Source organism: Mustela nigripes, chromosome 9, assembly GCF_022355385.1.
Source record: "Mustela nigripes isolate SB6536 chromosome 9, MUSNIG.SB6536, whole genome shotgun sequence".
NCBI classification, from domain to species: Eukaryota; Metazoa; Chordata; class Mammalia; order Carnivora; family Mustelidae; genus Mustela; species Mustela nigripes.
This window is the reverse complement of record NC_081565.1, coordinates 51,603,126-51,617,178: the sequence shown is the minus strand read 5'-3', so window position 1 is coordinate 51,617,178 and position 14,053 is coordinate 51,603,126. Positions and strand designations below refer to the sequence as shown.

General features: G+C 36.9%; 1 protein-coding gene across 4 annotated transcripts in view; it reads right to left on the bottom strand.

The window, feature by feature from the left end:
* Nucleotides 1–14,053, bottom strand: part of BNC2 (basonuclin zinc finger protein 2) — a 431,315-nt gene that overhangs the window by 152,407 nt on the left and 264,855 nt on the right. For all 4 annotated transcript variants that reach the window (XM_059411598.1, XM_059411599.1, XM_059411600.1 and 1 more), the window contains one exon: nucleotides 7,120–7,222. In XM_059411598.1, coding sequence (XP_059267581.1) covers nucleotides 7,120–7,222 — 103 coding nt within the window. The remainder of the gene's footprint in view (nucleotides 1–7,119; nucleotides 7,223–14,053) is intronic.

The following is a 14,053-nucleotide window of genomic DNA, read 5'->3' as shown; positions in this document are numbered from 1 at the left end:
AAAATGTGGGGAGCTAATAGGCAGAGAGCCCAGGACTTTGAAGGGGAGGCACTGTTTGTGCTGTGATTAAAAAAGAAAAATTTTAGGGAGTTCAAAGCACCATCCCAAAAGGTGGGCAGGCTAAGAAACAAATCAAAATAAGCAGTTCAGGGACACTATAAGAATATAGCTAATGCCATTAATCAGGCACCGAACCTTTGCATTTGTGAGGATGTCCTCCCTTTAAAGCTTATCAGCTGTGATCAGGGAGTAAAGGAAAGAAGAGGGCATGGTGCCCTCAGGTCAAGCAAAGAACGCTCCCATGCCAGGCAGGAAAATGGCCTTGTTTTTGCTCTTTAAGATAAAAATAACTGGAAAGATGTTCAAGGACGTTGTCTATGGAGAGAACAGGACCCAGCTGCCTCATCAGAGCTAAGGAGACACCCATAAAAGTGGTTTCCCTAACTAAAAATGAATTTTGTGGCTAGGCAAGCCAGGTTTCAACATCAGAATCTGGAAGAACTAAGTCTACTTCTGGACAGATTCTTTTAAGCAGATACTACATTAGTTCCTACCTTTTCCAAACCAGTGTGCCAGGGGAAGAGGACTATGGTGTTCCTACCCACATGCAAAGCCCTGGCAGCATGACCACTTACATCTTCCCAAAGGATCAAGTTCTCACTTGCAAAGCTGGTATTTACTGTGCTAAGGAATCAAGCTAGTACACTTAACACTTTTCACCAGATCCTAAATACCCTCCTGCAACAAGTCTCTCCCAAAGCAAAAGCAAAATCCACTCTTACTGGGACAATCTCCAGGTCAGTAAAAAAAAAAAAAAAAGAGGTCAGAGCTTTCTTGTAGGTTAATATTTGGGAGGATTACCTTTCCTTTTAATCACCCTCTTCTCTTACTTTTGAAAAATTTACAAATCATCATACACAAACCGTTGCTGAGTTACTCTGAATGAGCATGATATCACAGAAATGTCACGCTTTATTTATGATAAAAGACTTCTATTTGGGGCATGAAGGGGGGAAACCAGGAAAGAAAGGAGGAAGGAGAAGGAGAGGTTACTACTACATTAGTTATACTGGCTTTTGGACTTAAGTCAGGGAGAATATTACAGAGTTACCAGTTAGGAATAAACTACTTTCACAGATGTTTAGACAATTCATAAGAAGAGCACAGACTGGGACAAAATATAAAGACATGTGACTTTTCATGGGATAAAATGAAAAATTACTGCTTTTGATCCACTCTGTTTAAATCCTTATAAAGTACACCATGCCGCCAACAAAACTGAGGAATTTCTAAACAAAATGCGGAGATCTCGTGACCTTTGACATATTCAGAAAGTTTTTGATTATAGAATTTTTTTTAATATAGAATTTTCAGAACCAATGGCCCTGATTTAAGAACTTAATTATGCAGATTAAGTCTCACTATAATTTTCTTCTAGGTATATGCTTGCCAGTGTTAGCAAATCAAAATACGGGTTCATACAACTGAATCTGCAGATACACGGCCATCCTAAAAATATTCACTGTTTACCTGAAATTCAAATTTAAGGGGGTGTCTTATTTTTCTATTTGGGTGAGGGTCTCTATAAATATCCCTGTTCTGATAAGATGTATTGAGTAAAAAAGCTGAGAAGTCAAATTCAATGATGCTGAGGAAAAAAAAAAAAAAAAGAAAAATTACTTCCAGTGAATTACAAAAAAGAAAGGTTTGAAATTAATGGATTATATGAATATTAAGTCTTACAGTACATTAAACCGTAAAACTGGTTGGTATATGACACTAAATTAACTTTATACTGCTCACCATTTCCTGTGGCACAGAACTAAGGAACTGAAAGAAACCTGGCACAGTACTTTACATATGATATATGTTTAATAAATATCTATTCACTGCTGATCCAGATGATGCAGGCCAAGCCTGCTCATTTTACGTTAAAAAAATCAGAAGAGTTTGGATTCGGGCAGGAAAGCAGCTGGCTTGATGACCAAATAATTAAAGCAATAATGCAGGACTGTCTTCTTGAATGCACGGAGGTAGTAAAGAGAAATCACATTTATAGAACATAATAAAGGAAAGGTCTCAAGAATTCTGGTGCAACAAGCTTTCTCACAGGCAGACCTGAGCCAAAGAAAGTACCACTAGTGTTACTTCAGATTGCGTGGAAGTAAACGAAAATGCTAGCTTTCATGCAGCTTGTTGGAATGGTGCATCCTTTTGGTTTAAATTAAAGTATTCTATAAAGAAAATAATTTGTACTGAGAAATCTGCTGTGGGCTTCATGAAGCTATATAACATATTCTTTATTCATTAAGCCTCATCTCCTTGCCAAATGCTTGCCAGACATACTAAGAAACAGGAGTTGTTTTTTTTTTTTTTCCTTAAAGGTAGTTTTAACAAACAGGCTTTGTTGGAGGTAAAAATCACTGATGTAGTAAAGGAAAAAATTCTATATATATATATCACCTTTCTAAAATCTGCCCACCTCTGTTCTCAAATACACAAATCAAATATTCCCCATCCTCAAAGAAAAAAATTTCCAGTTGTCTTGGAGTATCACTAAATATTTCCTAAAATCATTTAGAATATAGTTTACTTTTTTAAAATCTTTGCTACTTTATTTATCTTAATGGTTTAGAAATAAAGTCTTCATCTAGACTAAAGTCATTACAACCAATTTGCACATAATAGATTTAAAAAATGATTTAGTACCATAGTTCTCAACCTTTGTACCATGCTCCAGTTTTTCACAAAGGCACTTCTCATTAAAAGCAAGCACGCCCCCCTACCACCCTCCCTCCTTCCAACACACCACTACTGGGTATTCACTGGTTACACGCTATTTTCTTCTCTCTCTCTCTCTCTCTTTTTTTTTAAAGATTTTATTTCTTTATTTGAGAAACATAACAGAGAGAGAGAGATAGAAAGCACATGAGCAGTGGGGATGGGCAGAGGGAGAAAGAGAAGCAGACTTCCTGCTGAGCCTGGAGCCCCATGAGGGACTCGATCCCAGGACCCTGAGATCATGACCTGAGCTGAAGGCAGATGCTTAACTGAATGAGCCACCCAGGTGCCCCCTTGCTATTTTCTAAGACTATGTAAAATCTTTGCCTGAAGCTTTAATTCCACGAATGGCTGAATTACTACTCTAGTATGGTGGGAAAGGGTCAAGATACAACAGACTAAATTTCTATGAACATAAACATTATGTCACCAGGAAATAAGTCCACTGCTGCTTTTATCCTGGTATCTTATTTTGGCACTTTTAAACCAAGAAAAATTAAAACTTGTAGGAATTTTAATTTCTTTCAAGACACACTCTATATTTTAGGTGATGAAGGAAAAACACAGAAAAGATCATGCAAACAGAGGAGAAAAAGAAATATAGTTGTTAAATGAATTAGCTGGCAGGATGCTAGAGTCCTTTATCCAAGAACTCTGAACAGAAATTTATAAAATTAGAAAGTCTGGCTTATTACATACTGTAGGTATGGAAATCCTATACCAAAAAAAGCTTATTTTGAAATAAATTCAATAAAGCCCTGCTTTCTATTAATCAAAGTGAAAGAGCTAAAATTCATTCATGGGAGAAAGAACAGGAAATCCTTTATTAATTCAGTAGGAAATACCTATTGGTAGTAGAAGCTGTTTTGGGTTTTCTCCCCCTCTAGACTCAATGGTGCTAAAGATTTCAAGGAAGTAATTTGTGAAAAGCAGATGGCCCAGTGCATAATTTCAAAATCTAAGTGTTACAGTATGATGAATTAATCACTCACTCTCTTTAATTTTTTAAAACATCTTTCTCAAGATTGTTGCAAAGTAGCTAATGTCAACAATTCAAGCAGGTTGGAGAAGCAATCTGTAAAGCTATGGAATTGTGTGTGTGTGTGTGCACGTGTGTGTGTGTGATATAATTACCCATGAAATTCAACATCTTACAAAGAAACTGAAGATGCTTCTATCAAAAGAGATATAGGGACATATTCATCCAAAAGACACCACAAAATTTCTAAACATTTTTCTTTTTATAAAGAACACTTTATTCTGACATTTGGTTATTTTTTTTGGCAGCAACTTTTATTATTATTATTAATTATTTGAGATAGAGTGGGAGAGTTTGTGCATAGGAGTGGGAGAGGAACAAAGAGAAGAAGAGAGAGAATCCTAAGCAGGTTCCTCACCCAGAGCAGAGCCCCAGGCAGGACTCGGTCTCATGACGTGAGCCAAAATCAAGAGTTGGACGCTGAGCCACCCATGTGCCTCACAACAGCAACAACAACAACAACAAATATATATATATATATATATATATATATATACACACACACACACACATATACATATGCATATATTTATTACAATATAATAACACGTGGAGTATGTTTAGTGATATGATGAAACAATTCTATGAGATGTATTCTCAGTAGTCTCACTGCTGTTCCATCTACATTAAGAGACACACTAAAAAAAAAAACCTCATTTCCTCCTTGCCCCACACACAGGATACCATAACATGTAAGGCAGCCAGGAAAACTGCTATACTTCACCTCTGAGTAGAAATAACTAGAGATATGATTTCAGGGTTTTCTGTGCAGGAGGAGAGAATGAAGCAACTAGTTGAAATGCCAAGGGCAAAAAGAGTGGGTGCTCTCAGCCCATTGCCAACTCAAAAGCCGGAAGCAAATCCCTGTCATATTTGTCCTAATGAATGGGGGAAGAGTGGGGTTTGTCCATCTGTGTGTACATACTTGGAGTTGTTGACCAATATACATGAGGGGGAGAAGAGAGGTCAAGGTAATAGCGGTGAAAAAAGTTAGATTTGTGAAACCCTATAATTAATATCCCAGAGACACAGGACTTCTAATGACATGGTAGGAAAAGCACAGGCTGATGTACCAGAAATGCCCTATTCAAGTTTGGTGAAAAATCACATCCCTCAGAAAGTCTTAGAAACAACCATTGGCTAGAAATAGTTTATTTTGTTTGAGAAAGAAGAAATACTTTTCTCTCCCCATCCCCCACCACCAATTAAAATGCTAATGTAATATGTACGTGGAAGTTGGACATGTAATTCAAACTGGTGACACAGTCAACTTTCATACTCACAAGGCTACCACAGTACACAGATGACAGTAACACAGATGGCTTTGGAAAAACATGAGTGAATGAATGAAAAGTCCTTTGTTTAATTGACTGACTCACTTTTATTGCTTACCCATTGTTCAGTTGCTTACTTTTAACATACAATTATTTATTTGAAAGGCTTCATACATTTTACCTTTAATTCTCACAATAATCCTGCCAAGTAGGTAATATTCATCCTGTATTACAGATAAGAAACCTAGGCTGCAGAGATGCTGAACTCTGGGCCATTGAGGTTGCAGAGCCAGGATGTGAACCATCACTGCCTCAGCACATAACCTCTGGTACATATCACCTAGTAAAGCCAACACTTATTCAGGTAAACAAGGATATTTGGAAGTGTTACGGGCTGGATTATGCCCCCGACCCAATATATACCTTGAAGCCTTAACCCCTGGTACTTTAAAAGGTGACTATATTTGAAGATGGAGCCTTTAAAGAGGCTGGTTAAGTTAAAATGAGACCACTAGAGTGGGCCCTAATCCAGTTTGATTAGTGTCCTTAGAATAAGAAGAAATCTGAAAGCAGAGATGCCAGGGGTGCCTGCCCACAAAGGAAAGACCATTTGAGGACGTAACAAGAGGGCAGCCGTCAGCAAGCCAGGAAATCAGAATGAAACCCCCCTGATTGTGGACTTCCAGCCTCTGGAACCGTGGGAAAATAAATTTCTGATTTAAGCCAGCCGGTCGTGGTATTCTGTTATGGCAGTCCTAGGAAATGACTATAGGAAGAGAAAAGAAATCACAGTAACACACAGAGACTGCAAAAGGAACAGCAGCTCATCTGCTGTTTCAAATCAGACTGAGCTGCAGATTTTGCCCTTGTTAATGAAACAGGAAAGAGTTCTGTCCCTGAAGGCACTGAAGAAATGGTGGCCCTGCCTGCCAGACACACCCCTTCCAGAGTCTTCCCCTCCTATCACCCTCTCCACCTCTTCTCTCTTGCACACAGAAACATGGCTGAAATGTCCCCACAATGCCAACACACACACCCGAACAAGCAAGGTACATGATAAATTAAAAGCATTTCAAGGCACAGCCCAGTGTTGTACCTCAGATCTTCCTAGAATAACATGATATTTATAAAAATACAACCCACTGGATATTTGGCACAGCTTGGGAATGAAGAATATGTCCACTGAAGAGCCAATACCCCAGGCTGTCAAAAAAAATCTTAAGCCAAAATTTCTTTCATAAACATTACCTATCTTTTAAAATTCTACATCCTAGGAAGTAAAGAAAATGTCTGCTTTTTTCTAAGTCTCTTTTTGCCTAACGTAAGAAACATAAGCTACACAGAAGAAGATATTAACTGCTCAGTCAAGGCACACTGATGGGACGGGCTCTGTGCATCTTGCAAAAAGCTGCCAACACTTCCAGCCATGGCCCTGGGTCACCCTCGCCCCAACACACACCTACGCAGAGCTCCCACTCCAACACCAGCCACCTCCAATCCTGATGCACACTGAAAGGGGATATTTACAGATTATTTTCTCAGATACCAGCCAAATAATGTTCCCGTTCACTCTCTCACCCACCTTGGACCATACAAAATTTAACATCTGGGAGAATAAACGCAGCCTCAAACGCACATGACAAGGGTGAGCAGTCATCGATGAATTCTCCTCAAGCAAAGAGGGTTTGCCAGCTTCCCTCTGAGGTCCGGGCCCTGAAAGGCCAACTGTGGTATGTTTGAGTTTCCATCAGGCCTGGTACTTACTGGCTGCTGCTGTGTTCAGTCAGAACCCCACGGCCCAACTGTCCTATAAACATCACACCCTTCTGCTAAGAGCTGCTCTGCTCGCCTAGCCTTGCTCCTTGGAGCCGAGAATATGCTGTTGGAGAGCTGCAGCCTGAATGTTAACGAACACTCAGAGCACAGCTGACCCCTCTCTCCTCCCAGGCAGGGACTGCTCAGAAAAAATACGCACATTCACATGAACCTAACAAGAACAGGAAGAAAAGTCCAGATTTTCCTCACCATGTGCCACCCAGCCATGTTTACACTGATCGCAAGTCCTCAGGTTAATCTTCCCCGGCTGAAAACATTCACACGTGCAGTTTACCAGTGTGCAACGGATGGCCTGGAAAAGAAAGGAGGAGAAAAAGCATCAGCATCGGTTCAAAGGTACCGAGTTTCTTCAGCATTTTAATAAATAACATCCACTTCTATTTTTAAAGGCTTCATGATGGTAGCAGCTTGAAGAGTTTTAAAAATAAATTCAGATACCATCAAAACCTCTTACCAAAAAATGTGAAAAAACAAAGCTCATTCACTAACAGAACGTTTTGTGTCATTCATATTTAACCTTTACATTAGAAACGTAGACGAAACAGAATAAGATTTAAAAAATTACACATTTTACAAGATGCTTGATTTGTAAAGCTAGGGATCCCAAACAGAAAAAAATATTGCTGCTACTATATATTCCCATTTAAGTTTATCCACTAAGCAATAATGCAGAAAAATACATTCTAATAAAATAATGCTCAGGTGAAATGTTGGTGAACGTAAAACATGACATACAAATACTATTATTAGAAGATTACTCTTCTGCTGAGTTTCACTTAAATGCTTTCTTAATCTATCAGATACACTTCAAAAGACACTCTTGTCATCACAATAAAATCTAGCATAGTTCTGGTATTATTTATCTACTCCCCAATTCCTTGTTTTTTCTCCTTTTTGGTTAATTTCATTTTCATTCTTATTTTAAAAAAATATAAAACAACCGACCTTTTACTTTATTTATTTTTTTTAAAGTAGGCTCCATGCCCAGCATGGAGCCCAAAGTGGGGCTTGAACTCACAACCCTGAGATCAAGATCTGAATTGAAATCAAGAGTCGGAGGCTTAACCAACTGAGCCACCCAGGTGCCCCCTTTTCTTGTACTTTAATGGCAATGTAAAAAAATAAGTTTAGAATAGGAAATGCCATTTATGTAAACATCTTATATCTGTAACAATCCAACTCTTTCTTAGAAAACTGGAAAACACACTAAAAAATCTTTCATTTCTTTACAGGTACTTTAAAAAATCATCTCACCAGTTTACATTATAAAGTGAATCCATAGAAAATTAGCATAAATGAAGTGTAACTTTTTATGGAGAAAAACCTATGCTTAAAACTTGCTAAAGCTGACCTATGCTCCTAGACTACAGTTAATAAATTTATCTCATACATTTAGTTCTAATTTGCATGGAAATTCTGAAGACAGAAGGAATTTATTCTGATCATTCACAGATTAACAATCTACTGTAACTACCAGAACTGCCAGGAAAAGATCTCTCTACAGCTTTAGATGCAGTCAATGCTTACTGATTTGGGGCGGTGGGGGCCAGGGGTGGTTATTGGAGGATAGGCATGGAACTACCTGAAATTGCAGTTCTGTAACTGAAAGCTATGCTCACTTACACAGCTTCCAGATAATCCTATTCCTGGAACCATCTGGATTTTTACATAAACTGTCTCACTTGTAACAGACAGTATTTTAGATATTGTTAACACAGTTGGGCCAAATTTCATTTACACAGAATTAAGACTGGACGGGGTTTTACTGTTCCCTATGCTTTGCATCAGGCAAGTCCGAAGTATTTCTCTTTTCACTAATGAACATTAAATCTCTAGGTCCCAGTGCGGTTTGCAGTGAGTCCTCACTACAGACTCCTTTCTTAGTTCACCTCTACCTCTCATTTGCTGCTCCATTACCACTAGGGAAACATGCAACTGTATAATGTGCCTGACATTTCAGGGTCTGTCTTCCAGTGTCAACAGTCCAATTACATATTAGCTAGATTATAAAACTTTCTGCTGTATCCATTGGTGATTGGAAGAATTAGTAATAAGAATAGGGATACCAAAGGAAATAAATGCTGACTAAGCAAGAATAACATATGCATTTGTAGGTTGTAGGGGGGAAATATTTCTCCCGAAATTTCTTATTTCCACTTCAACAGTTTACTGACTGAGCAATATATCAGAACATAACACGTTAGAAAGAGCTTATTTAAATATCACATTCATTAGTTAATGAACTCACAACTTGATTATAATATGGTCCAAAAACCCAAACCCAAACAAAACAGTTTAGAAAGCAGTGTTTCCACTAAAAACAAGGTACTTTACAAACTAATTATAAATTCAGATACAGCAACAACATTGACATTAAAATATTCATGTAATCTGAATTGCAATAACACAAGCTTTCATAACTCCAAAAAAAAAAAATCACCTCTGCTTTACCAAAATTTTAAAAATTCCCAATAAAAAGAGATGATTTCTCAAGGACTATGTGTCAACTCCAGCACAAAAGACGTACATACTTTCAGTTATTAATTTGATAACATTTAATTATTTTACAAAAATAGGCTAATTTTACATTGTGTTTAAAGCATACTTTTCTCAATTTTAACTATACCTATACTCACAACAGAACAAATTAAGAGACTGTAGATTTACTTTATTTTTTTATGTATAATTATTTATTCACTGGTTGACTCACATTCATGCATTTACTCTGAACTACACTATGCTTCAAATATTTTCTCTACTTAAATAACTTTATACCTCTGGCACATTAGGGAATTAAACTTTTCAGATCATCATCTTTTTTATGAATTCTACTCTTCTTGTACCTAAACACATAAACATTGGAACACCTCAACTCTTTTTGTATATAAACACTTACACACTGGAATATCCATTTTGTATTTCCATGAATTCCAGAAGGTCTGTTTGTTTTAAATTCAGATTTTTATAGACTACAATTGTTCCTTAAGGGAATTATATATATTTAAACAATATGGTCTAAATAAATATTTTGAGTAAGAGACTATTGTGGCTTCAAAGGAAGTTTTATTCTAAATAACATTTTTGAAACAGCATAAAATTCTGACATACTATTTATTCACAACAAAACAGAACCAATGTGATCACTTGCCAACTCACCCACACTTAAAGAAAATAAATTATCATAAAATTATCAAAGTCAGTTAAGCCTCAAAAGTGTACATGTTTTACAAGGAGACAGCTGGGAAAAGTAGAAATGGAAAAGCTTTCATTTTTTGTAAGCACATTCACTTCTTCCTTCATTCAGCCAACATAGAAGTTCCTCCCACTCACTGCTGGGCACTCTCAACTACAGGAAACCCAGAGATGAGGAGGAAGTGGCATAAAGGGGATACCAGGAAAAGAACAGACAGTTTAGTCAGACTGCCCTCCCCCCGATATTTGCAGGGATTCTCATGCAGGTCTAGCTGTCTGGCGTTATCAGCCCCTCCGTGCCTCGTCAAGAGTGCTCGGTAATTCTTTGCTCAATTCTGACCTGATCAGCATTGCCAAATCCTCCAGAACAGTAACGGTAATGAATTTTTTAAAATCTGCAACTTATTAAAAGTAATTATTCCTTCTGCTTACCTTTACCATGGATTTCTTGAAAGAAAAATCCATGCACTCAACACCCACTTCTTTTACTTCTGCACTACCACCTACATTTTAATTTTGCAATCTGGATTCTGCCCGACACGTTTCTGAAACTTTCTCCCAAAGGAATATTCTCATTAATTTTGGTCCCTTTTTCTAGTCTCCTGGTCTTCCCAGACCTCGATGCAGCTTAAGGTACGCTCTCTTTCATTCCTGGGCTGTAGAGACCAACTATCCTCATTTTTCTGGCAACAACGTCTCTCTCTCTTTCCACTGTAAATAAATACAGGTGTTTCCCACGCCAGGCTCTCATTTTTTAATTTGGCAATTTTATCCCCTCCTACAGCTTCAAATATTATCACTACGCAAAAACCCTCATTTTGGAGCCAAGTACTGCGGTACGTGGCAGGAAACGAATGGCAGAGTCCCTGAGCTTAGGGACCTGACAGTGTTTGTGGGCAGTGGGTGTAGAGAAATGACCCTAAAAGAACAGAAGGAAGCCCTCAAATGGGCTGGAGAAACACCATCTCTCCCTTTTTCTCTCCTCTGTCTTTTTCTCTTCCAAAGGCAGGATTTTAAAATTTATAACAGTAACCTATTACCCATTTTCATTAATAATAGCTAGATTTACTGGATATTTGCCATTTTCCACTCACTATGTTAAATATTTTATAAACATTAGCTCTCTTAATCGCCAGAAAATACCATGAGGTTAGTACTATTACTACCTTTATTTCACAAATGAGGAAAATGAGGTGGAGATAATTCAGTACCCAGCCTAAAGACACTGAACTAATAAAGTTACAGGAATCAAACACAAACTCTCCATTGGACTGAGAATTTTAACTGTAATCCCATTTACAGTCAGACAATCATGGGGCAGAGCCCCTCAACCTGCCCACCATTCAACTCCTGCTGTACATGGTTAACTCATGCTCATCTTCCAGATTTCAACTCCAATATTTATTGCCATGCCCCAGGGTAGCTGCCTTCATCTCCTGGTCAAGTTCCCCATTAGTTTCCCTGTTTCACAAGGGGTCTTTCCGTCATAGCACATACCATGCCTGTGAACATTTATCTGTAATTTATCTTTATCTATTATCTATTATATGTACATGTATTAATACATCTGTGTGATTATTTGATTAATGTCTGTCTTCCCCGATAGAATTTAAGCTCCATGAGGGCAGGACAACACATTTGTTCAGCTTACAATATATACTGGCAAATAACAGGTACTCAAAAGGCACTTGAAGAAGTACATGATCCTCTGAGCCTCCTTCCTCATCTCTCACAGTAGCAATAATAACACAAGAGAGTCAAAAGACTTAAAATAATGACTATAAAGCACATAGCAGTGTGCCTAGTTATGGGAAAAGCTCAATAAATGGAAACCATTTATGACCCAAGAAACTTTCCACATATTATATTTAAATTTCCCCCCTTATGATTCTTCCCAATGTACTATTTTCCTAACACTTTATAAAATGTCTAATACATACGTAGTCTTAATGAATAAATGACACTTTGAGTAAATGACACTTAATGAGTAAATGACACTTTGACACACATGATGTTATATTATTCAGACCACAATCCTCTAAGATAGGTAAGACAGGGATTAGTATTTGTTTTTAATATTAAGGTTTGGAAATGTTTATATGGATATTACACAGCTCTGAAATGCTAGAGTGGATTTCCCCAATTATTAACCACTTTATTTCCATTCTCTATAGAGAAAGGAAGAAAAGACAAAATTAAACCAGTGAATTATAAATAGGGATATCCGAAAGTATATCTAAAATAACGTAAGTCAATTAAGAATAAAAATATTTAATCAAGGTTCAGTCAGTAATACTTTTATATTTCAATATTAAATAAGAGTGCATTTGAAAGTGTTCTGGATGAGTTCCAAAGTCCTATTCAAATAAGATTCTGTTATCACTAAAACTGAAGTCTCTTTAGCTTTATTATAGTCATACTTGGCTTGAACTCTGCAAGTATATGTGAACTGCACATCAATCTTCTCACTAAATGACATTTCCCAGGAAAACACAATTGTGGCTTCAGCTAATATTTAGTGCACCTCACAAAAGAACTATAAAGAAGTCTCATTAATAAATCTATTAGCTGTTTCTTGTCTGGGAACACTTATACAAGTTACATATTAATACAAAATAACAAAAACCAAAATAAGGCCACAGGGCAATTAGAAACATAAAACATACATTCTGAAGGAGTAATCATAGAAAGGAAACAAAAAATGAAAAATTTAAATTCTAGGTTTGCCTTTCCCTAAGAAAAACTATTTGCCAGGAGCTCACTTTAAGTGTTTATTAACCCTGGCTGAATCTCCCATATATAATTAAAAATGTTTATTAAATTGCTTTCCCCTTGTTCATTTTTGGGAAGGATACCAAGACTTATAACTTAGACTATGAAATTGTACTTGAACCATTTTTAAAGGTTTAATAGAGAAGTACCCCATCTACATTAAAACTGAATTAGAGCATCCACTCTGTCTCAACAGTTTCTTCTGTAAACTTTGGTGGTAGATTCTAGGTGTATACATTAACTGTGATGGTTCTAAGTGACAAAGCTCAGCTTTTTTATTTTTAGCAAGAAAAAGTTTCTTAATAAATTGAATTTTCTACTTTGGAAGTCACATGTCGATATCGTAAATATGTAAAATTGGTCAACCTTCCACAAGGGTACAAAATAGTCTATGTTATAATGAATTCTCATTAAGTCATCGCTACATATGTTATTCATCTCCAAACACAGACATAAGTCCTAAAGGGAAAGATATACATGGTGTCAGAGATCAAATGAACCATTTTATTGGGTAGGAAAATTGTCCTTGAAATACTTTGGTCTTACAAAAAAATAAATAAATAAAAATCTGGAAAAGAAAATCATCTGTTAATGAATCTGGAAGCTAAGTATTCCAGTACTGTCACAAGGTTACACTGTAGTAATTACAAAGTAACAGTTACCAAGCATTATGGATGAAGAGAATGGCCAAAGAGGCACACAGAGATTAATGGGGCTTCCACACATTTTTATACCTTGTTTATAAAAACCTAAGACAGTACTTCAAAAACACTGTCATGAAGATTCTAAAGAATTCAAATTACAGTAGTGATTAAGTCAGGAAATAACTTCCTGTTTAAATTTCAGGTCAGTTTTTTCCTTCCCATTTTCACAGGGCTGATAAATAAAGCTAATGGAAAATAAACAACTTCCAAATGAAGTACTTTGAGTGTTAACTAAGACTTGGAAAATCTCTATGACATGGCCTTTGTAGAACTCCTCATTATCCTAAATTTGGTCAACACACAAAGCAGACTGAGCAAACAAAACTCAAATTTTTTGAATGGCGGGCAGCTTCTGAGTCAACATGAACGAGAGAAAAGCACAAGAAGCTCATTTTTACTTTATTACAAAACTCAGACATGATTAAAGCAAAGGTATGTTCCCCTGTCGTGCTACA